General features: G+C 37.3%; 1 protein-coding gene across 3 annotated transcripts in view; it reads left to right on the top strand.

The window, feature by feature from the left end:
* Window positions 1–25889, top strand: part of Coq8 (ubiquinone biosynthesis protein COQ8, mitochondrial) — a 214755-nt gene that overhangs the window by 101530 nt on the left and 87336 nt on the right. For all 3 annotated transcript variants that reach the window (XM_090368857.1, XM_090368860.1, XM_090368858.1), the window contains exons 6-7: window positions 4432–4517; window positions 16920–17060. In XM_090368857.1, coding sequence (XP_090224983.1) covers window positions 4432–4517; window positions 16920–17060 — 227 coding nt within the window. The remainder of the gene's footprint in view (window positions 1–4431; window positions 4518–16919; window positions 17061–25889) is intronic.

A 25889-nucleotide genomic window follows, 5' to 3' on the forward strand; every position in this document is an offset into this window, starting at 1 on the left:
TACAAAGGAGGTTAGGCAGGCGAAGGCAGATTACAAGAAATCCTTGGCAAGGGATGCAAAGAAAAACAGCAAAGAGTTCTTTACTTATGTAAACTCTAGAAGGAAGGGGATGAATCAGATTGGTCCACTTGATATTGATGGGTCAACTGTTGATGATCCTGCTCAGGTAGCTAACAAACTAAATGAATATTTTGCATCGACATTCACACATGAGGAGTTATTCAGCAAGGGGAATGCCAGAGGTGTATTCAACTCTAGCAGTAAGCTACAGAATCTTGAAATAACTGGGAGTCAAGTCGAGGAGAAACTGTTGAAGATAAACACAAGAAAGGTACCCGGGGTGGATGGGATCTATCCAGTTATATTAAAGGAGGCAGCAAAGGAAGTAAGCAAACCCTTAGCCATAATTATGAGAGCTTCCTTGGACTCAGGGGAGGTACCCATAGACTGGAAATGTGCAAATGTGACCCCAATTCACAAAGGAGGTTCAAAGGCTGACACAAGTAATTATAGACCTGTGAGCTTAACTTCTGTTCCAGGAAAATTAATGGAGGCACTGGTTAAAGAAGCACTGCAGGATCATTTAGACAAGACTTCAGTTATAGCTCAGACACAGCATAGTTTTGTTAAGGGGAAGTCTTGCCTGACCAACTTGATTGGATACTATGATGCAGTCACAAAAGAACTGGATGCAGGGAATAACTTTGATATTATATACTTGGATCTTAGAAAGGCTTTTGATACTGTTGCACATGGAAGACTGCTACACAAATTGGACAAGTGTGACATTGGAGGCAAATTGCTGCTATGGATAAAGGGGTGGTTGAGGGGGAGAAGACAGAGAGTGGTAATCAATGGACACTGCTCATCGTGGACTAATGTTATTAGTGGAGTCCCTCAGGGCTCAGTGTTGGGTCCATTGTTGTTTTCTGTATTTATAAATGATATTGATGATGGTATATCAAGCTTAATGTCCAAGTTTGCAGATGATACAAAGGTTGGCAGGGTTGTCAAGGGCACTACTGACACTATGCTGCTGCAACAGGATCTGGAAAGGTTGAGCAGATGGGCTGAGAGGTGGCAAATGAAGTTTAACATTGACAAATGTAAAGTACTACACATGGGAAACAGCAACCCCAGAGCAATGTATCAACTCTGTGGTACTACACTGACAGTGGTAGAGAATGAAAGGGACTTGGGGGTGGTTGTGCAGGCAGATATGAAGTTCTCTGAGCAGTGCAGACGGGCTGCAAGAGTAGCTCATGGAGTATTTTCAATGATATACAGGAATTTTTCCCGCAGGGATAAGGAGGTGATTATTCCATTGTATAAGGCAATGGTCAGGCCACACCTAGAGTACTGTATACAGGTCTGGAGGCCTCATTTCAAGAAGGATGTAGAGCTGCTGGAACGAGTACAGAGAAGGGCAACAAGATTAGTGAATGGAACAAAGGGGTCCTCTTACAAAGAAAGGCTTAAGTTTTGCAAATTACAGTGTCTGGAGACTAGGCACCAGCGAGGTGATCTGATAGAGGTGTATAAAGCCTTGAATGGTTTAAGCATGCTCAATGCTGATGGGATTCTTCCTCTAGCTCAGAAAAATCACCTGAGAGGGCATAAATTCAAATGGAGGAAAGACAGATGTAGGATAGACGTGCGGAAATTTGCCTTTAGCCAGCGGGTGGTTGGTTGGATGAACAGATTTCCATCCCTTGTCGTGGAGGTTGATAGCCTAAATAAGTTTAAGGCTCAGCTGGACAGGTATTTTGAACGAACAGAGGGGCGAAGTGGAAGTGGGTTTTTTTTTTTTTTTTTTTGGCTGATGCTGCATAAGCTTGCTTTCTTGCATCAAATGCCTCTACTAATGCTAATGCTAATACCAGGAAGTCACCTCATGTTCTGCGAACCAGTCTCGTACAATTCGGGTGGTGTGGCATGGCGCATTATCCTGCTGAAAGATGGCACCGCCAGAGGGGAACTGTTGCCATGAGAGGGCGTACCTGTTCAGCAATGATGTTTAGGTAGGTGGTAGAGTGCCCGGCACATGGATGACTGGGCCCAGGGTATTCCAGCAGAACATCCCCCAAAACATGACACCACCACCACCACCAGCTGTTTTCGTCCCACAGTGCATCCTGGCACCATCACTTCCCCAGGTAAATGACACACACATACCTGGCCCACATGATGCAACAGGAAGCGTGATTCAGCGGACAAGACGAACTTCTTCCAATCACTCAAGGTTCAGTTTCGATGCTCGCATGCCCATTGTAGGCACTATCACTGGTGAACTGTGGTTAACATTAGCATTAGCAGAGGCATATGATGCAAGAAAGCAAGCTTACGCAGCATCAGCCAAAAAAAAAAACTTCCACTTCACCCCTCCGTTCTTTCGAAATACCTGTCCAGCTGAGCCTTTAATTTATTTAGGCTATAAACATCCACAACAAGGGATAGAAGTCTGCTCCACCAAGCAACTACCCACTGTCTAAAGGCAAATTTCCACACATCTCTCCTACATCTGTCTTTCCTCAATTTGAATTTATGCCCTCTCAGGTGATTATTCTGAGCAAGAGGAAGAATCCCATCAGCATTGAGCATGCTCAAACCATTCAAGGCTTTATACACCTCTATCAGATCACCTTGCCGGTGCCTAGTCTCCAGACACTGTAATTTGCAAAACTTAAGCAGCAGCTCTTCATCCTTCTTGAAATGAGGCCTCCAGACCTGTATACAGTACTCAAGGTGTGGCCTGACCATTGCCTTATACAGGGGAATAATCACCTCCTTATCCCTGCTAGAAAAATTCCTGTATATCATTAACAAGACACCATGAGCTACTCTTGCAGCCCATCTGCACTGCTCAGAGAACTTCATATCTGCCTGCACAATTACCCCCCCCAGGTCCTTTTCGTTCTCTACCACTGTCAGTGTAGTACCACAGAGTTGATACGTTGCTCTGGGGTTGCTGTTTCCCATATGTAGTAGATACGTTGCTCTGGGGTTGCTGTTTCCCATATGTAGTACTTTACATTTGTCAATGTTAAACTTCATGTGCCACCTCTCAGCCCATCTGCTCAACCTTTCCAGATCCTGTTGCAGCAGCAGCATAGCGTCAGTAGTGTCCTTAACAACCCTGCCAACCTTTGTAATGTCTGCAAACTTGGACATTAAGCTTGATATACCATCATCAATATTATTTATAAATACAGAAAACAATAATGGACCCAACACTGAACCCTGAGGGACTCCACTAATAACATTAGTCCACAATGAACAGTGTCCATTGATTACCACTCTCTGTCTTCTCCCCTTCAACCACCCCTTTATCCATAGCAGCAATTTGCCTCCAATGCCACACTGCTCCAATTTGTGCAGCAGTCTTCCATGTGCAACAGTATCAAAAGCCTTTCTAAGATCCAAGTATATAATATCAAAGTTATTCCCTGCATCCAGTTCTTTTGTGACTGCATCATAATATCCAATCAAATTGGTCAGGTAAGACTTCCCCTTAACAAAACCATACTGTGTCCGAGCTATAACTGAAGTCTTGTCTAGATGATCCTGCAGTGCTTCTTTAACCAGTGCCTCCATTAATTTTCCTGGAACAGAAATTAAACTCACAGGTCTATAATTACTTGTGTCAGCCTTTGATCCTCCTTTGTGAACATGGGCACTCGGAGTGGCCTGTGACTATGCAGCCCTATTTTCAGCAGGGTTTGATGTACTGTGTATTGTGACACATTACTCCTGTCACCAACATTCCAATTACTGGTGAGTTGCGCCACAGACGCCCTTCTGTTACCACATACGATCCGGTAGAGCCTTTGCTCACCTCGAGCATTGATGAGCTGTGGTCATCCAACACCTTGCCGGCGGTTCGTGGGTTCCCCCTCCTCGGACAACTAACCACAGCTGACCGTGACCAGCAATGCCATTTCGGATATGCTCTGACCCAGTCGTCTGGCCATTACAATTTGGCCTTTATCAAACTCACTTAAGTCTGCTGCCTTTCCTATCTGAAGAAGAAGAATAACACTGATTAACGGAGCTCAGTATCAGGTGTTTTTTTTTACCATGTCCCGACCCGTTCACCTGCAGTTGCTTCGATTTGCATAATGATTTGCTGGTCATGTTTTGACTCACTGATATATATATATATATTAAATATTTTTTTAAAGCATGAGATGAAAGGTAGTAACTTAAAATCCAAATGGAATTTGAATTTCTAGGTTTTATATTTTTTGTGTTGAATAAAAAAAATTTTATTAAATAAATATTCATAACCATTATACTCATATTTACTTCTGCTTGCAATTTGCAATTTACTTCAATTCAATTATTATTATTTACAATAAACTTTATTAGGCATTTTTGTATGAGATGAAATGAAACCAAGTTGTTTCGTTTTTTTTTTTTTTTTTTCTCCAGATAACACAATGATTAATCCCCAGCTTCAAAATATATTTGAAAGAGTTCGTCAGTCAGCAGACTTTATGCCAACCTGGCAGATGGAAGTAAGGAAGTTATTAAATATTAAATACTTTTTTTTCTTTCTTTTTTTTATCTTCTGAATAGAAGGAAAAATATCAGTAAAAATCATAAACATCATATTTTATTGAATTTCTGGCACCAGAAATGTAAGTACAAATTCTGTCCCTCTCTCATTCAGTTTATTTAATTTTTTTTTTTTTTTTTAAATAAACAGAATATAAAAAGGGGACAGAATTAGTATTAATATTTAAATAATACTAGTATTAAATTATGATCATGAGTTCATTCAAACTTGCTCCTGCTGCTGTTATAGTAGAATTTGGTTACTTGTTGTCTTATATATATGTTTATAGCAGAAACATTTGTGGCATCTGTTTATCTTATGCACCATAGGATAGCAGTACCCACATCGCCTTTTACATGTCCAGTTAATTTTTTATTAGGTTGCCATATTGCACCTACATGTAATATTTTATTCTTTTAATTTTAATCTTAACCTTAAATTTAATTTTATTTATTTTTATTGTATTTATTTATTTATTTATTTATTAAGTACAGTTGATGCCAGTTTAAGTGTTTTACTTTAGATGGCACTCCCTGCTACAACTAGAAAACATTATTTGGTTCCAACCAGCCGGTTGTAATTTTATAACATTTCATATATAGTTATTACAGTTTATTTTCATTTTATATCATTTAATTTCAATTTTTTATAATTTAACTTTCAGTTTTTATCATTTAATGTAAGTTGTTATCACTTAAAAAAAAATGTATATTTATGATACAGAGGAAGCAGCATTTCTGATGTGCCAATGCCAAGTGAGATTAGAAGTCAATGTAATTCCTAATAGAGGTATGTGATCTTAACTAGAAAACCTGAAGACTGGCATCTAAGGAATTGGTGGTGGCTATTTGAGAAGTTATGGCTGTTTGTGCAGGGTAAGGTTCCCAAACCAGAAGATAGAATGTAGTGCACTACCCAATGGATAGGATTTCCAGTAAGTGGAAGGTCATTGATATACAAGAAGAAATGAGTGGGAGAAAGAACTGAACCTTTGAGAGCACCTGTAAAAAAGTTAGAAGACAGAGTGCCAACTACCATCACTTGCATTGGACAGGACAATCAGCAAGAAAACTGGATTCTCAATTGCAAAAAACAGATGGCATTCCATAAAATGGGAGCTTGTGTAGAAGACTTATATGCCCAACACAATCAAAATCTGAGAAATGTCAAGAGAAACTGCTTGTGCTTTACCAAATATTTGCATTAAATGAGTCACTATATCACCAATGAATTTTAGAAACATTGAAATCCTGAATACCCGCAACTAAGGAATTGGTGGTGGATATTTGAGTAGTACTGTTTGTGCAGGACAAGGTTCCCAAACTGTAAGATAGAATTAGTGCACTATCCTATGGATAGGATTTCCAGTAAGTGGTCATTGATATATAAGAAGAAATGAGTGAAAGAACGAACTGAACCTTGCAGAGTGCCTGTGAAAAAATTTAGAAAACAGAATGCCATCTGCCATCACTTGCGTCGGACAGTCAATAAGAACACTGGATTCCTAATTGAATCCAGTTTTCTTAACTGGATTAAATTAGCCAATTTCAATTGGAAATACCAAAAAACAGATGGCATTCTGTAAAATGGGAGCTTGTTTAGAAGGCCTACATGCCTAGCATGATCAAAGCTGAGAAATGTCAAGAGCAACTGTTTGAGCTTCACCAAACATTTCTGCCATGCGCCACTAAACCTCAATACAAACAAACAAACAACACAAAACATTTCCATTGAATTTGTCCAAAGATGAGTAACATAAGTCATTATATCACCAGTGAATCAACATTGATGGAATCCATATTGGCAATTGTTGATTAGATGGAAGATTTGAGATAGCTTAAAAAATTGGTAATTGGAGTTTGCCATTACTTTGGAGACAGTGGAGGTAAATACAAAGGTATTACACTGTTTTCAACAGATAGCTTTTTACAACCTTGAAAACTGATTTTGTATACCACATGACAGCTTACAACAAATGTCTTCTTTACAACTGTTTTATTTTGGGAAATAAGAGACCAGTTAGTCCTGAAACAGGCTGTTTCCAAAAGGTTAATAACAATTAATATTTTGGAGTAGCCATCTGTTTGAAAGTAGTGCAGATTTGCCTTTGCAAAACTTGTTGCAAAAGCCAGTTTAAATTCTGCTGGCCACAAAAATAGAGTAAAGGACAAGACAGTCCTGCAAGTATCTCATCACTTTTGCTGCTTGAATGCAAATTTGTGTCAAAATGAACTGCAATTTTTGTGCCTCAACGCAAATGCATCTATTGAATTGCAGTCACTAATTATCCCTGTAAATGGAAAAGCACGTAAAATGAACAACTGAGCAATATCGGCACATTGACTGAACCACAGGCCATTGCATTATGGCTGGAATTTTGCTTAGCATCAATCGCAGTCTAGAGAGCACTATAAAAACTGTATACTTGGTTCACAATTTCATACTTTCTTTGTTTATGTTGAAGTTATTTTATCTAGTTTAGTGTTTTTCACAAGAAGAAAAGGTAAAATTTTTTGCTTGCTGAGATTATGTAAGATTATGCTTGCTGAATTTTAATTCTTTAGTTTGTGAAAAATAAAACGCCATCCTGTGTGCACTGATAAAATTTTACACTAAAGAGTTGTTATAATGCATCCGCAACCTTGGACATTGGGACTGAAAAAGAACAGGGATGACAATATGTTGAAGCTGATGACTTTGAATCAGCTGTTTATAATATGCCATTCAATACTGAATTAGAATTCTATTCAAGTGGTGCAGATTCTGAATCTCATTCAAATGCATCTGATCACATTACAACATGACAAATAACAGTGCTAGCATTAACATTGAATCAGCTCTTTATAATATGTTATTTAATACTGAAATAAAATTCTATTCAAGTGATGCAGATTCCGAATCTCTTTCAAATGTATTTGTTGACATTAGAGTGCTGCAAACAGTAGACGCTGGCATTACTTGGAATGATGATTTTTCACAGATGAAATCCATTTACTAAAACGCACTGCCTACTTGTTCCAGCATCACAAGAGAAATGCCCCAGGGCACAAATAAAGGACCTTTGCAAATATAAGTGGCAGTAAATGTGATATAAAGAAAGAAATATCACCCTTTTTTTGCATGGCTTTGTGAAGGTAAATGTGATCATTGATGGATTGCTTTTTTAATATTTCCAGATTAAAAATGTTGATTTTTCTGTAAAATGTGCAGGATTTTAAAGAATTCTGAATTTCAAAGTGCAGACTTTACAGATATTTATGTATATAGTTGAAAAATAATTCATTTACTAATTCGTAATTATTCAGTAATTCGCAACAAATTTTCTCAATTTTCCTGCTTTATCAGCATTTATGTATTTTTAAAAACTATTAACTTGGCTTTAACAATAATCTACTACAATGAATATTTTTTCTGCTTTTCTTAACTCATATTATAGTAGACTTTTACTGTGTATTATTTCTTTATTTAGTTCTCCGTGCATTGTTAAGGTTTAGCATTGGCTGCCTTGGACTGCATTAGCTTACTTACTTTCCTTCTTTCACTCATTTTCATTTTTATATATATATACATATAAAAATGAAAATGAGTGAAAGAAAGAAACACACACACACACACACACACACACACACACACACACACACACACACACACACACACACACACACACACATTTATAATGTACTGGAAAAGGAAGCGATATGCACAGAGACTTTAACTGGGATTTAACTTAATGGAATAAGCTTTATTAGATGCCCTCAAATGAATGGAATCATTTGAGAGCATCTACTAAAGCAGTGGTTTTCAACAGGGGTGATGCGGCACCTTAGAGTGCTGCAACAACATTCTAGGGGTGCCACATATTTTGGGTTTAAGTTACTTAAACTTTTTTTTTTTAAATTTATATATTTATTTTATAAAAAAGTGCACAGTATCTTTTTAATTTTGTAGTGATCTATAATTGATGTTTACTTAGTACCTCTATATGAAGAATAAAAAATATAATTTGTATTATGAATTGTAATTTTGTTTATAGTTATATTATTGTAATAACTATCATACAACATATATTTTTAATATTAGACATATACAGAGAGAGAGAGAGAGAGAATCAGATCTAACAGGCAGAAAATTGAGTAGGGGTGCCTCAAAATAAAATAAATTACTTAGGGGTGCCATTATTAAAAAAAAAAAGGTTGAAAACCACTGTACTAAAGCTTACTCACCTCATCTGTATACACACACGCATCATACCCTATAATTTTTAATTGATAACTATTACGATAGCATTAATGCCACATGTGCGGAAATTTGCCTTTAGCCAGCAGGTAGTTGATTGGTGGAACGGACTTCCATCTTTTGTTGTGGAAGTTGATAGCCTAAATAAATTTAAGGCTGAGCTGGACAGGCATTTGGAACAAATGGCAGGGTGAAATGGGTTTTTTGTTTTTTTTTTTTTTTTTTTTGGCTGATGCTGCATAAGCTTGCTTTCTTGCATCATTTGCCTCTACTAATGCTAATGCTAATATATACTACACCAATCTGAAAATTAACAGTTTATTCCTTTGTGGTACCTTATAGTATTCAAAGTGTGTTAAAACTTTAGCATAAAAGTACTAGGTGGGCCATTGGGCCAAAAAAACCTATAAAGACTAAGATAGCCCATGCTGGTTTACTTTGTTATACCCTAGAAATAAACATATAATTAGCAATAAAATAAAAAATATAAAATAGAAAAAAATAAAATAATGATTGTGTGACTAATTTTTGATAATTGAATATATTGAATGGCACTTTTTCGAGGGTTAACACCATTCAATATATCCCATCAGTGCATTAGCACTGGCAAATTCCTTTGCACATGTATAAATTTAAATAAAAAGCAACACACAACTCAAGAAATTATGGTAAGTACTCATTTTCTATTATTTCCAGTATTATTTGTTTCAACGCTATCTGTCGGGCTAGCTGTTATCTTGCCTGTTTGCTGTTAAATTTAAGTATAGATTGCTTTAATGTTTATTATTTTGACCTAGTTAAACAAAGCTGGTAACAATCAGAAACAGATAGCCTTGCTAATGTATTAATGGAATATATTGAATAGTGTTAGCCCTCAAAAAAAGTGCCATTCAGTATATTCAATTATCAAAAATTAGTCACACAATCATTATTTTATTTTATTCTATTTTATATTTTTTATTTTATTGCTAATTATATATTTATTTCTAGGGTATAACGAAGTAAACCAGCACAGGCTATCTTAGTCTTTATAGGTTCTTTTGGTCCAATGGCCTGCCTTGTACTTTTATGCTAAAGTTTTAACACACTTTGAATACCTATATGGTACCAATTACTCTCTTACACTAGTAAATGTGTATGTGTGTGTGTGTGTGTGTGTGTGTGTGTGTGTGTGTGTGTGTGTGTGTGTGTGTGTGTGTGTGTGTGTGTGTGTGTTTAATGCACGCAGACTAGTGCTCCAAATTCCCATAGCGCATTAGCGCCGTTAACTAATCTCAAATGGTTGCTACCTCTCCGATAAAGTACAATTAGTCTCAATAATTTAATCCAGTTAGAAATTATGTCCGTAAATGTAAAATGAGTTTTAATTAATGCAACATCGGAAGTGAGAACAAAACGCCATTTTGGTATTTTTTTTCCCTGTAGTATTAGGTGTGTGTGGGTGAGTTTGGGTGGGTGTGTGGCTAGAAGGTTCCTAGAATGAACATGTAATATGCTCCTATCATGACCACACACAAATGTGCACATACTTGTATTGTTTTTTATCATGTATTGTTATAGTGGCCATAAATTTTTGCCCATTTGTTATATCTCACAATATTAAATTAAATTAAAAGTAGTTTTTACTTGGAAAATGTAAAAATGTAAAAAAAATTATTAAACAGTATGAAAACCTAAAATTTCAAGTTAACTGAGGTAAAATCTTACTGAAAATTAGGTATTGCCATAAAAGGCTTATTGTGAGTCTGCAGTATCAGAGTTTTGTGTCAAAAATGATTTTTTGAAGGAAAAGAAAACATTAATGACAATTCTTGATCATGCTGTCCAACAAAAACAGAAACAGATTAAAATTTTGTAAAAGTAGAAACTTCTTCATACCAATGATTATTAGAATGAAATAATGAAAACAGAACAGTTGTGGACAGATAAAGCAAATGTTCATCAAATTTTAACCATCAGTCATGAAATGAAGAATGTGTTTGTTCGCACTGTGTTACTGGTCAGGCAATCCTTCAGATAGAACAGAACTGTACTCCATGTACAGATCTTTTCCATGGTATCAAAACTTCATTGAAAATAATACATTTTGGGCATCTGTAGGAGATTCTACAGCACATATAAAGACATTAAAATCGATATCACTAAATGAATTCCAGAAATGTTTCCAGTCATGCCAGAAGAAAGTGCTTCACGTGGAGATGCCCAAAGAAAATGAAGAAACAGGCAAATAACTGGCAAGTTCAATTTCAACTTACTTTATGAAATCATTCCCGAATTTTCTAGCAGTGCTTTGTATACAGGGTGTCTCAAAAATATTGGTACAAACATTTAGGGGAGGTAGGTAACATCTAAAAGAATGTGAATAGCATAGGAACCCATAACTGGAAACGTCACCATAAGTCGGTACACGGTGCTGTTCATCAGTTCGCAAGAGGGAAAATTCAAGCAGTAGTCGCCGCACAAAGAGCATGCATCGATATACGAACTGTGAGCTGGCAGACATGCACCTGGTGTATGGATTAGCAGAGGGCAATGGACGAGCCGCTCAACGAATTTATGGAGAACGCTTCCCAGACAGATTTGTACCAGACCACCATTTTTTTGCATGTGTGCATCAAAATTTGTGTGATTATGGGTCATTTAGAGGTAACAGGAGTAGTTCGGGCAGACCACGTTCGACGCAAACTCCTGCCATGGAAGGAAGTGTGTTGAATGCCGTCCAGAATAATCCTATTACCAGCACATGTGCCGTTGCCTCTGCCTTAGGAGTGTCTCGTTGCAGTGTACAGCGTGTCTGGCACGACGATTCCTTACACCCTTTTCATCTCCAAAGGATTCAGTTACTGCTCCCACAAGATTATCCTGCACATGTGGCTTTTGCGCAGTGGTTTCTCCAAGAAAGTGTTCAAGACTTGAATTTTCCAGCCTATGTTTTGGTCACGGATGAGGCTTATTTCACTCAGGAAGGCTTATTCAATCAGCACAATGCTCATGTGTGGGCTCATGACAACCCACACGGTGTGCGCCCCCATGCGGCACAACATCGCTTTGCAATAAATGTGTGGGCAGGTATGGTCGGTGACTGCTTAGTCAGCCCATGCCTGTTACCATCCCGCTAAATATCTGATCTTTCTTGAACAAGTTCTACCAGGGTTACTTGACGATGTTCCAGCAAATGTGAGACGCAACGTTTGGTTTCAACATGACGGGGCGCCTGCCCATTATGGAAGGTGTGTTCGGGACCATTTGAACAGGCATTTTGAGCGTCGATGGATTGGCCATGGTGGACCTGTTGCCTGGCCCCCCACGCTTACCTGATTTATCGAGCCTTGATTTCTTTCTGTGGGGGGCCCTCAAATCTATCGTGTATGAATCGCCTGTGTAGATGGAAATGAATCTCGTGGCGAGACTCAGCTGCACTGCTGCTACTGTCAAAGAAACTCCTGGTGTGTTCGACCGTGTCTGCCAATCCATGCTGCATCGGTGTCACGCCTGCATCGCGTCTCATGGTGGAACCTTCGAGCATCTGTTGTAACATCATGAAATGCATCCATCTTGTACTCCATTGTTAATATTATGTCAAATAAATGTTTTCCACTAATTACTGTCTTGTGTCATTTCTACTTCTGATGCCTCTGCTACTACTTTCCCGTGACGTTTCCGGTTATGGGTTCCTATGCGATTCACATTCCTTTAGATGTTACCTACCTCCCCTAAACGTTTGTACCAATATTTTTGAGACACCCTGTATAATGAAAATACAAAAATCAAAATTATACAGTCAAAAACACATGAAAAGAAAAATAAATTTATAAAAATGAATATAGAAAAGAAAATTCATCTTTATAGATTTATTTATCTTAGTATTAGTATTAGTAATGGCCGCATGGTGCAAGAAAGCCTATGGCTTATGCTGCACCAGCCAAAAAAAAAAAAAAATCCGAACAAAACAATGATAAAAACAAAAAAAAAAAAATAAATAAATAATAATAATTAATAAAAAAAAGAGAAATTAAACCTATCATCCTATGCGCTTCCCTTACCCGAAAGTACTATCCAGATGATCTTTGAATTTCCCCAAAGTGTCGGCTTCTACCACCCATGAAGGCAACTTATTCCAGTAATTTATAACTCGCTGGCTAAAATAAAACTTCCTGCAGTCCAATCTAAACATTTCCCCCCCGTAACTTGAATTTATGTCCCCTAGTTCTAGCATCATTTATAATCTTGAAAATTTCGTCCTCATTCATTTTACTGATGCCTCTCAGAGCCTTAAACACCTCAATCAAATCTCCTCTAAGGTGTCTAGTTTCCAAACTCTGCAACCCACATATTCGAAGTCTTTCCTCATATGGACACCCTTTTGCCGATCTCACCAGGCGAGTTACCCATCTTTGCACCCTTTCAAGAAGCTCGATGTCTTTCTTTAGGTGCAGTCTCCATACTTGAATACAGTATTCCAAGTGTGGTCTAACATAAGCCTTATATAATGGGATTATCACATCCCTATCTCTACTTGCAAAAGTTCAATAGATCATCGATAGGACACCATGGGCCTTCCTTGCAACCTGTTTACAATGCTCAGAGAATTTCATGTCTGACCGTATCGTAACACCCAAGTCCCTTTCATCCAGTACTGGGTTTAGTTGAACTCCACCAAGTCAATAAGTTATTTTGGGATTACTGTTTCCCAGGTGTAATACCTTACTCTTTGTTGGATTAAAGCATAGCTGCCATTTTTCTGACCATTCCTGAAGTCTATCTAGGTCTCTCTGAAGAAGCTCAGCTTGACAGTGATCATTAACTACTCTACCAATTTTAACATCATCTGCAAATTTAGACATCACGCCCTCTATCCCTTCATCGATGTCGTTTATGAAAATTAAAAACAGTGGTCCTAATACTGATCCTTGGGGAACCCCACTTCTTACATCAACCCAATCTGAGGAATAGCCATTTATCACAACCCTCTGCCTCCTGCCCTGAAGCCATCCTTCTATCCATCTAAGCATTTTCCCAGTGATTCCAACCTGTTCCAGCTTATAAAGCAACTGCTCATGTGGGATTGAGTCAAAAGCTTTGCTGAAATCTAAATAAACAATATCGAAATTATTCCCTAAATCCAGCTCGTGAGTGACCCTTTTGAAATAGCGAACCAGATTTGTTAAACATGATTTTCCCTTTACAAAACCATGCTGAGTATCCTTGAGAATTTCAATTCGATCCAAATGATCCCGAATTCCACCCTTGATCATTTCCTCCATGATTTTCCCTACTAATGAAGTCAGACTGACAGGTCGATAATTTCCAACTTCACTTTTAGAGCCACCCTTATGTATTGGAGATACATTGGCACTTTTCCAATCCAAGGGAATCTCCCCAGAGTCTAGTGATGCTCACATAATTAGCCTCAATGGTTCAATGCACTCACTTGCCGCCTCACTTAAGATTATAGGGTATATTCCATCAACTCCATGAGCCCTACTGACCTGTGGGCTCGAAAGTTTTTTCATTAAGTAATCTTGTGAAATTTCAATATCATTAATTACATATCATTAATACTATCCCCTTTCCCTTACGTAAAGGTCCAATTTGGTTTGTCCTGCTCTTCTTGGCATTTATATATGTGAAGAATTCTTTATCTCCCCTCTTTGCTCTGTTTGCTAGTAATTTCTCATAAACTGCCTTTGCCTGTCGAACCTTTTCTGTGGCTCTATTACAGATCACCTTGTAGCTGTTATACGCTTCAGTACTTTTTATTGCTCTGTAACCTTTCCATGCCACCTTTTTCTGCTCAAGTAATGTGGCAACTTCACTATTCATCCAACTTGGAACCCTCCTCGTGGAGTATTTTTTTTAATGGTATATACACATTCACGGCATCTGTGATTAATGTTTTAAAAGCGTACCACAGTTCAAATGTATTCATTTTCTGCACGATACCTACCCAGTTAATAGAGGCCATGTAGTACCTTAAGGCATCGTAATTTCCTTTTCTGAAATTAAAACCCATTCCTTTGCCTTTTACTTCTGCTACCTCTCTCGTCATCATCCACCGTAGAACTCCGTGATCACTTCCTGCTACTGGTTCCTCTACTGTCAGCTCTGTTATGTCATCTGATTCATGTTTGATGATGAGGTCTAGGATATTCTTTTCTCTAGTACTTTCCCTGACATGTTGATACAAATAATAGTCATCTCGTTGATTTAAAAATTTTGTTCCCCATGTCGAGTTTCCTTCCCATTTACTCCAATCAATTAGAGGCAAATTGAAATCACCCATAATAAGGCATTGACGCTTACTTGCCCATTCCATTTGCATGTAGAGGCTTTTGTCATAATCTTCACAATCACCTGGTCTGTAGATTACTCCTACTCGCATTATTGCTTTGTTTCCAACTATCTCACACCATACAGACTCTACACCAGCATGTGAAATGTCTGAATCTGGGAAAGCTATCGTCACACTCAGGCCGCTTCTGATAAGAAGCATTACCCCACCACCCCTTCTATCTACCCTATCCTTCCTAAATACATTGTACAAGCCATACTTAAACTCATCATCCCCAATTTCCGGGTGGCACCACGTCTCTGTAAGCCCTATTATGTCCGCGTTACTTGTTTTAACCAGCAGTTCGACTTCGCTCATTTTATTGACAACACTTCTAATGTTACTGTATAAACAATTAAGATTTACTGTTCTTGTATATTTACCCACCCTAACACAACCCTTGAAGTTTTTTAAGCTCTCTTCCCTGGCATTAGCTACCTGCTCACTTGAAACGTTTCTGCCCCCAGAACATCTAGATAATATGTCCAGTTGGGGTAACAGATAAGAACTCTTGAGGTATGTGCAAGAGTTACTTTGACCAATATCATCAGATAAATGCGTGTCAGTATTACCCACATCCCCTCCCTAACTAGCAGTTTCCCTGAACCTTTAAGGTATCCTCAATGATATTGGCAAAAACTTTTGCACCACCTTTGTTTAAGTGTATCCCGTCTCTACAAAACAAATTCCTTCTACCTACAAGTGTGGGCCATGCTGATAGAAATTTCCCCCCCCCCCTAAAGCCTTGCAGATTCCTTCAAGTCTTGAGTTAATCCAAAAGGCTCTTAACATATAATCCCTCCTATCGTGTCTGGGCAGAATTGCAGACACATAGACATTATGGCCTAGCTCACGACATTTCCTCAGCATGGTCCTGTATTTTTCCAACAAATCGTCAGATCGTGTACGTTTAATATCATTAGTTCCCACATGAATAATAATATTCTCTTTACCCCTTTAAAATCTGACAGTCTGTTGGTGACATCATCAATAGTTGCTCCCGGCAGACATACCCTGGTTCTACTCCACCTATCCTTATTACAAAAAATATTCCCCGTTTCCCTGACAATGGAGTCTCCTAATAAAACAATGTCCTTTCATTTATCTTTCATGCATTTAGGAGTATGTAATTTTAGTTCTTGTTTTTCCATTACATAAAAATTCAGAATAGAATAATTGAATAGGTATTGAATAGAATAACAAAGTGCAAACAAGAAGCAGAAAAATTGAAAAAAGAGGAAGTAGTCTAATGCAATTAAAGGCAACAAATGTTAAACCTATGCAGAAAATACACAATAAAGTGAAGAAAAAAAAAAAAAGAGAGATAAAGTGATAGAAGGCAGTAAAAAAAATAAATAAAAACACCTATTGTCCATTCCAGTTTTTTATTTCTCATCTTCATATTAATTTCTTGCCATTTTACTCCTTATAAAAATTTTGTATTTTGTTCATAAAATTTTATTTTCATTTATTTTGGTAGCAAAAAATTTTATTCTCATTTTCACATTTATGCTTTTTACCCTTTGGCTTATGATTTGCATCAGAAATGAAAATGCATGTTGCTTGCAATCCTGGCCATTGATACCTAATGAGAGGGCAGTTTTGTAAGTTGTGTGGCAACATCCTTATTTTGTCGGTTTTGTAATTGTTTATCTCTTGTTATACTTTTTTTTTTTTTGCCTTCTATTCCCCTTCTATAATTCTGTATCTCTCTCTCTTTTTTTATTTTATTTTATTTTTTTTTTTTTCATTTTATATATGTGTATGTATATTATTATTATTTTTTTTCCCCAGGAAGTTCTTATGATAGAACTTGGACCACAGTGGAAAGATCACTTTAAAAAGTTTGAATCAAAGCCATTTGCAGCTGCTTCAATTGGTCAAGTACATTATGGAATTCTTTGTGATGATACAGAAGTTGCTTTAAAAATTCAGGTTGGTTTAATATTATATAGGTTTGTTTTATGTTTTTATTTTGTTTGAAATAATTATTTGTTTACTATGAGGGCTGTTCATTAAAGAACAATCGTAATTTTTTTTTTCACAATATACCTTTATTATCATCCATATTTTGATGGTCCTTTTCAAAGTAGACACTATTTGATGAAATGCATTTACTCCAACGTTTCTGCCAATTTTCAAAAACATGGTGGAAGTCATTTTTTGACATGCATTTAAAAATCACCTCTGATGTCTTTACAACTTCTGATGACTGCAAACATTTTTCTCACAGCTCCTTCTTTAACTTGGGAAATAAAAAAAAAATGCCGGGTGCAAAGTCAGGAGTACAGGGCAGATGAGGAACACATTTGACGTTAATACTGACTAAGCAGCATTAGTAAAGGCACATGATGCAAGCTCATATAGCATCAGCCAAAAAAACAAAAAAAAAAAAAAAAATCTTCTAATTTCATCCATCCACTCGCTCCAAAAAAATAAACTATCAACTTCTACAACAATGGATGGAAGTTTGTTCCAATAATCAAATACCCACTGGCTAAGGGCAAACTTTCTCACATCTATCCTTCAACTGTCTTTCCGCAATTTGAAATTATGCCCTCTTAGGCAATTATTCTGAGCAAGAGGAAGAATTCCATCAGCATTGAGCATGCTCAAACCATTCAAGGCTTTGTACACCTCAATCAGATCACCTTGCAGGTGCCTAGTCTCCAGACACTGTAATTTGCAAAACTTAAGCCTTTCTTCGTAATAGCAACCCTTTGTTCCATTCACTAATCTTGTTGCCCTTCTCTGCACTTGCTCCAGCAGCTCTACATCCTTCCAAAAATGAGGCCGCCTCAGCGTGTGGCCTGACCATTAATTTTAAACACTAATTTTATGTACTGATACGGATAATTGGCATCTTGAAAAGAGGCTATTAACACTGGCCATAGAAAAACAAAAAAACATTTTTGAAGCATCTGTATATTACAGAACCTTATACAAGGGGATAATCACCTCCTTATCCCTGCTAGAAAAATTCCTGTATATCATTGACAAGACACCATGAGCTAATCTTGCAGACTATCTGCACTGCTCAGAAAACTTTATATCTTGCCCGCACAATTACCCCCAGGTCTTTTTCACTTTCCACTTATCTGAGTTTAGTACCACACAGTTGATACGTTATTCTGGAGTTACTTTACATGCAATTCTTTACATTTGTCAATTTTAAACTTCAGTTGCCACCTCTCAGCCCATCTGCTCAATGTTTCTAGATCCTGTTGCAGCAGCGTACTGTCATTAGAATCATTAACAACCCTGCTGACCTTCGTGTCGTCTGCAAATTTGGATATTAAGCCTGATATATACCATCATCAGTATCATTAATAAATACAGAAAGCAGTAATGGACCCAAAACTAAGGGATCGGACTCCACTAATAACAAAAGTACTCAATGATAGTATGAGCAATGAAAGATCTTACATTGTCTTGATTCAGCATCCACCCACCTGCATGCAGTTGTGGTCATTTACAACTAATGTGATCCGGCAAAGTGTGCACTACAGTTCTATAGTAAGGTCGTGTAACATTCATATGACACAGTAAACCATTCATTGAATGTCAAAAAAAGAGAAACCATAACCTTTCCTGCAGAAACCACAGCTTTTGCTTTATTCAGTGTTGGCAATAATATAGATTTCCAAACAAAACTTTGTTGCTTACTCTCTGAGTCAAAATAATGAATCCGTGTCTCATCCACCATTATTACCTTGTGTAGAAGCTCACCATCTTCAGTAACCATCCATTGCAGCTCCTGACAAACCTCATTGCGGACTTGCTGTGGCTCAGGTGTGAGTAGTCTTGGAACCCAGCATTTACAAACACATGTCATATGCAAATGGTCATGGAGAATACCGTGCATGCATCCTACTAATATTCTGAACATCTCTGCCAGTTGCACTACTGTTATACAATAATCTTCTGTTGTGATTACAGAAGTAATGTTTATAGTTTCTGTGGTGACATTGATTTTTGTGATAGAATCATGTCCATCTTTAAACATTCTAAACCACCTACAAGCTGTGTTATATGAAAGTGTAGATTCACTATAAGCCTCTTAATATTTCATATAACTCATCCGATGTAGGATCTAGAAAATTTGAGCAGATGGGCTGAGAGGTGGAAACTGAAGTTTAGCATTGACAAATGTAAAGTACTGCATATGGGTAGCAGTAACCCCAGAGTAACGTATCAACTGGGTGGTACTAACTCAGGATGGTAGAGAATGAAAAAGACCTGGGGTTAATTGTGCAGTCAGATATGAAGTCTGCAATGATATACACAAATTTTTCTAGCAGGGATAAGGAGGTAATTATCCCCTTGTATAAGGCAATGGTCAGGCCACACATTGAGTACTGTATACAGATCTGGAGGCCTCATTTTAGGAAGGATGTCGAGCTGCTGGAATGAGTACAGAGAAGGGCAACGAGATTGGTGAATGGAGTTCTGCAAATTGCAGTGTCTGGAGACTGGGCACCTGTAAGGTGATCTGATTGAGGTGTATAAGACCTTGAATGGTCTGAGCAAGCTGAATGCTGATGGGATTCTTCCTCTTGCCCAGATTAGTTGCCTGAGGGGACATAAATTCAAATTGAAGAAAGGCAGTTGTAGAATAAATGTGCAGAAATTTGCTTTTAGCCAGTGGGTGGTTGATTGCTGGAACAAACTTCCATCTGTCATTGTAGAAGTTGACAGCTTAAATAAATTCAAGGTAGAACTAGAAAAACATTTGGAGTTAATGGAAAGGTTTTTTTTTTTTTTTTTTTGGCTGATGCTATATAAGCTTGCTTTCTTGCATCATATGCTAATGCTAATGTTTTCTTGAGACAGAAACAAAATATGAGAGCAGCATACTATTCCTTGTGTGTGTCACTTCCATTGTTACACAAGCAAAACATAAATCAACTGTGCAGTTACTATGTGATCAGCTTGATTTCATCTAAAATTCTGCAGCTCAGCTAGAAATAACTGTACAGTTTTGAATGAAAAATTCTGATCATTCTTTATTGCACAACCCTCATATATAGACATCTGACTATTAAAATATATGGCAGTTTATGGATATGAAAGTAATATATAAAAAATTCATTTGAGGGGCACAATTTTTTTTTTTAAATTGGCTATTCCTAATTAAACATTCTTTTGATGTTTCTGAATTATATTCTTTTCTCTTTCCCACAGCTGAATTATTTTTTACACAGTTAAACCCTGATTATATAATAGCTGAATTTGGTAATTTGGTTTTTATTTACAATTTTACTGCATTTTCTTTGTCCTACTCTGATATTTTTGTTCCAACAAAAATCCCTGAGTAAATCCAGACCACAACTCATTTGAGATTAAGTGATTTATGGTTAGTTTCATTAGTGTGATTTCTGTTAGTTCTTATACCATTCACATATCCATTGCAATGTACTGTCATTTCACTAGCAATATAATGCCAACATGTCTGGTGCTTTTGCCTAGCATCCTACATCAGGTCAGGTACCCATGGATTGCTCTCAATTGTCATGTCTTCAGTAATTTGCAGTTCCAATTTTTGTATGTAAATAATTTAATACAATAATACTAAAAATTGTTCGCAGACCTTTCTAGAACAGGACATGATGCAGCCAAAGGGAATGTCTGTGTGTGTTCAATACAGAGAATGTGAAGAAATTAGGCACCAACTCTGCTTTCAGATGGATGTTTATGAGAGTTTGAAGTATAGGGTGGATGCCCTCGAAGGAATTAAAATGGGGCATCAAGCTTTCAGTACCCAACTCAATGCCAGAGCTCACACTTGTGCATCAGGCAACACAGCAGCAATTCCCAAGGCAGAATGCGCTAGTTCCACAGGAAGTAGTTATTGTTGGTGACTCTATTGTCAGGGAAATGGAAAATATTTTGTGTGAGAAGGACAGGTGAAATAGGACCAGGGTGTGTCTGCCAGGGATAAAATTGAGGATTGAGGGGATATCATCTTTTTTAAGGGCACAGAAGGTGACATTATTGTACACATTGGCACTAATGATATGTATATAAGAGTAAGAGATCTTGAGGTCTTAAAAAAAAAAAAAAAGGTAAACTGCAGCCATTATCAATCCACTATAGGATGGAAGCCTCCTCAACAATTCATGTTGAGGGAAATGAACCATAATCTGTCACACTGGTCCAGTGTGGGTTGGCAGATCGACTGTATTTGGCAGTCGGGGACTTGAACCCCGGTCTACTCAAAGAGCATGCACTCCTGCTATTGACCACTCAGCTATCTGAGGACTTTTAACAAATACAGGGCAATATTGGGAAAAGGTTGAGTTGGATTGAATTTGAAAGTGCCTGCAATTCTGCCCAGACATGATAGGAGGGAGTACATGGTGAGAGTTTTGTCAATCAGTTCTGCCCTGGAAAGAATGTGCAAGATTCATGGGGCAGAATTTTTTTTCAGCATAGTCTGTGCTTTTCAGTAGAGACTGTTTTTACAGGGATGGGATACGCTTAAATAGAAGGGGCATGCAAATATTTGCTGATGCTATCGAGGCAGCATTAGGTATGTCAGAAAACCGTTAGCTTTGGGGGGATTCGCAGTCTAATAGATTAATAGTAGCTGAAAGTGATTCTTGCACAGCTTGAATTGGAACATGTCTGGTACTGAGGAATTCAAGGCCTGTTGTGGGTCATCATGGAACAAGGAAATACATGGGCTGTGTTAGGGTAACTAAGAGTAAGAACACGTTCAGGGATACTTGCATATACACCAATGCTAGGACATAGTAAATAAATTTGATGAATTTGAGTGCTGGTCAAGGCATCAAATGCAGACATTGCAAGAATATCAGAAACATGTTATCACTTAGATATAAGGGATGTAGAATTTTAATATGGGGAGTACAATGTATACAGAAAGTACAAACAGGACAGGGAGGGTGTGGGTTATGCTCTTAGTTAAAAAGCACATAAAATCTGAGGCAGTGCATCAAGTTGACATGAGTGGCCAATTCAATGTTGAGTTAGTTTGATGTGACATAAACACTGGGAAAACAAAAATGAGTAGGAGTGTGTTATGGGCCTAATGACTGTGATGAGTACAGTGAACAACTGTGCAGAGAAATAGATCAAAATTTTCTTATAATGGTAAATTTTAACTTTCAACAAAATATGACAAAATATGTAGATTATTATTATTATTAGCTATATGGTGCAAGGAAGCCTGAGGCTTATGCTGCAACAGCCAAAAAAAAAAAAAAAAAAAAAATTCCCTAGTTACCCTGAGAGAGAGAGCAAGAGAGAGAGAGAAGTAGAAAGGAATCACCAAGAAAGAGAAGAATGAAGATATCCAGCTCAGGACCCTGGGTGTGCCAAGCCCATACTCACCAGATGTGAGCCCCCGGGGGGTTTGGATGACTGTTTTCTAAAGCAGTATGTTAGAGAGGCAACAAGAGGAAGCAATACCCTTGTTCTGATTATCAGCAGTGATTCAGCATTAAGAATCTGCAAATAAAAGATCCACTGGGTGGTAGTGAGCGCAGTGCTCATGTGGTTTTTAAATGATGATGTTACCCACAGCAAATTCTAAATGTGAAGCATTCAGGGAAGCTACTAGGCTTTTCATACCAATGAAGAAATACGATTCAAGATTTAAACCTAAATGGATTTCAGATGAACTGAGCCAAATAGCAGAGAAGAAAAATGCATGGGATGCATATAAATTATCAGGTAATATAGAAACCTATTGTACATGTAAATTAGTCTGTAATCAAGTCACAAAGGAAGTTAGGCAAGCTAAGGCAGGTTATAAGAAGTCTCTGACAAAGAATGCAAAGAAAGACAATAAAAATGTCTATGCTTATATTAACAGTAGATGGAAGGGGTTGAATCACATTGGGCTTCTTGGTGTCAATGGGTGAACTGTTGATGACCCTGCTCATTGCTGAGAAATTGAATAGGTATTTTGCATCTACATTCACACATGAGAAATTCTTTAAGGTATGAGGCCAGAAATTTATCAAATTCTAATATGGAGCTAAGTGATTTTGTGAGATGAAAGAAAAGTGGTGGAAGAGAAATTGTTCAAGCGAAACATAAAAATTGTGCCTGGGGTGGATGGAATCTATCCAACTATATTAAGATAGGTAGCAAAGGAGGTATGCAAACTCTTATTCATAATTATGAGAGGATCCTTGGATTCGGGGAGGTCCCTGTGGACTGGAGATATGCAAATGAATTTATCCCCAGTGCATACTGTTGCACACAGAAGACTGCTGTACAAATTGGAGGAATGTGGCATTAAGGGCAAGTTACTGCTATGGATAAAAGGATGGTTATGTGGAAGAAGGTAGAGCAGTGGTTTTCGACCTTTTTTTTAATAATGGCACCCTTAAGTAATTTATTTTATTTTGTGGCACCCCTACTCAATTTTTTTCCTACCTGTTAGATCCGATTCTTTCTCTCTGTATATTCTTCTTCTTCTGGTTTGCCCCTTTGATGAGCTGTCTCCATTTCTCCTGGTCTTGTGCTAGGTGTTTCACTTTTGCATAGCTTCGAAGCCCAGTTTCCTTCAGGATTGTATTTATGATGGTGTTTCTTGGTCTTCCTTGTTTTCCTTTTCCTGGTATTTTGCCTTCCAGCACATCCAGTAACATCCCTCTATGCCTCATGGTGTGTCCGATCCATTGTAGCCGTTGTCTTCTGATTCTTCTTAGCAATTCTCTTTCTTCTCCTACATGTTGTAAAACCATGTTATTACTCATTTTTTTCTGTCCAGCTAATATTTTCCATTCTTTGCCAGCACCACATCTCAAAAGCCTCTAGTTTTTTCAAGTTAGTTTTGCTTAATGTTCATGCCTCTGCTGAATACAAAGCAATTGACCAAATGTATGTCTTCATATCTCTGTATATATATATATAAAATTAAAAAAATATGTTATATGATACTGTCAAGCTTATTTCAATACATAATTCCTGAGGCATATGTTTGTATTATGCCAAGTCCCACTCAACAAGGGAGCATAATAGGTTAACCATAACGTAATATTGTATGTAATGAAACTGTTATCTTTTATAATGTGAGGTTTTTGTAATTTTTTTTTTATTTTGGAATTGTAAATAGAAATAGAATGATCAGTTGACATATGTAAACACTGTCATTGTGGTTTATGGAACAATAATAAGGATGTCCCTTTTTATAACGAAATAAATGTATAAATTAAAAAAAAAAATAAGTTTAAGCAACTTAAACCCAAATTACATGGTACCCCTGGAATGTTTTTGCAGCACCCCGGTTGAAAACCACTGAGGTAGAGAGTGGTTATCAATGGAAATTGCTCTTCACAGACTACTGTTATTAGTGCAGTCCCTCAGAATTCAGTGCTGGGCCCATTCTTGTTTTCAATATTTATTAATGACATTGATGAAGGTATGTCAGTCTTAATGCCTAAGTTTGCAGATGATAAAAAGTTTAGCAGGGTGGTTAATGAGAGTAATGAAGGTATGCTGCTGCCACAAGATCTAGAAAAATTAGGCAGATGGGCTGAAAAATGGTAATTGAAGTTTAATGTTTACAAATAACAAATGCATATGGGTAGCAGTTATCCCAGAGTAATGTACCAACTGTGTGGTACTACACTCAGGGTAGTGGAAAATGAAAAGAACATGGGGTAATTGTGCAGTCGGATATGAAGTTCTCTGAGCAGTGTTGACAGCCTGCCAGGACAGTTCATGGAGTTTTGTTAATGATATACAGTAATTTTGCTAGCAGGTATATGGAGGTGATTATCCCATTGTATAAGGCAACGGTCAGGCCACACATTTGAACACTGCATACGTGTCTGGAGGCCTCATTTTAGGAAGGATGTAGAGCTGATGGAATAGGTGCACAGAAGGGCAATGAGATTGGTGAGAGAAACAAAGGGGTGGTATTTATCAAGAAAGGCTTCACTTTTGCAAATTGCAGCATCTGGAGACTAGACATATACAAGATCAATGATTAATGTGTTTAAGGCTTTGAATGGCTTAAGAAAACTCACTGTTGATGGGATTTTTCCTTGTGCTCAGACCATACATATGAGGAGGCATAAATTCAAATTGAGGATAGATGGTTTACAAAATAGATATGTTGAAGTTTGCCTTCAGCCAATGAGATGTTGATTACTGGAACAAGCTTCCATCCATTGTTGTGGAAGCGGATAGTTTGAATAAATTCAAGGAAGAACCAGTCAAACTATTGGAGGGAAGATATAGGTAAAATGTTTTTTTTGTTTTTTTTTTGATTGAGCTATATAAGCTTGTTTTCTTGCATCATTTGCCAATACTAATAACAGTATCAGTATTATTTAGTTAAATCTATTTCATTACAAAACACACAAAAAATAGCAATTATATTTTTATCACTTTTACAGTTTAAATCAAATATAATAAAAATTATAAAAAAGATATGTGTATTTAAAAATGCTACACAGATGATCTCCTTTTAGCACATATTGTCTAGAATATTGTGAACATCCAACAGTAGTATGATAACATACATTCATTCCAGAAACTTGTTAGCAATTTTCTATTTACTTAATATCTTAATGGAATCATTCCATTCCTGTTTATAACTCACCATGCAAAGGTTTTTGGTATTTTTAGTTCTAGTACACTGAATTTTTCAGAGTTTTCATCCTGCAGAATCTGTCTAATTTGTGGTCTCACAAAGTCACCCTCTTCACTTTCATTCAACTGAGCTTTGGAAATTTCTTGCTTAAGTAATGAAATTCTCTTGAATTCATCTTACCCATCACT

This window comes from Mastigoproctus giganteus, chromosome 2 (genome assembly GCF_048544385.1).
Source record: "Mastigoproctus giganteus isolate SK-2022 chromosome 2, ASM4854438v1, whole genome shotgun sequence".
NCBI lineage: Eukaryota > Metazoa > Arthropoda > Arachnida > Uropygi > Thelyphonidae > Mastigoproctus > Mastigoproctus giganteus.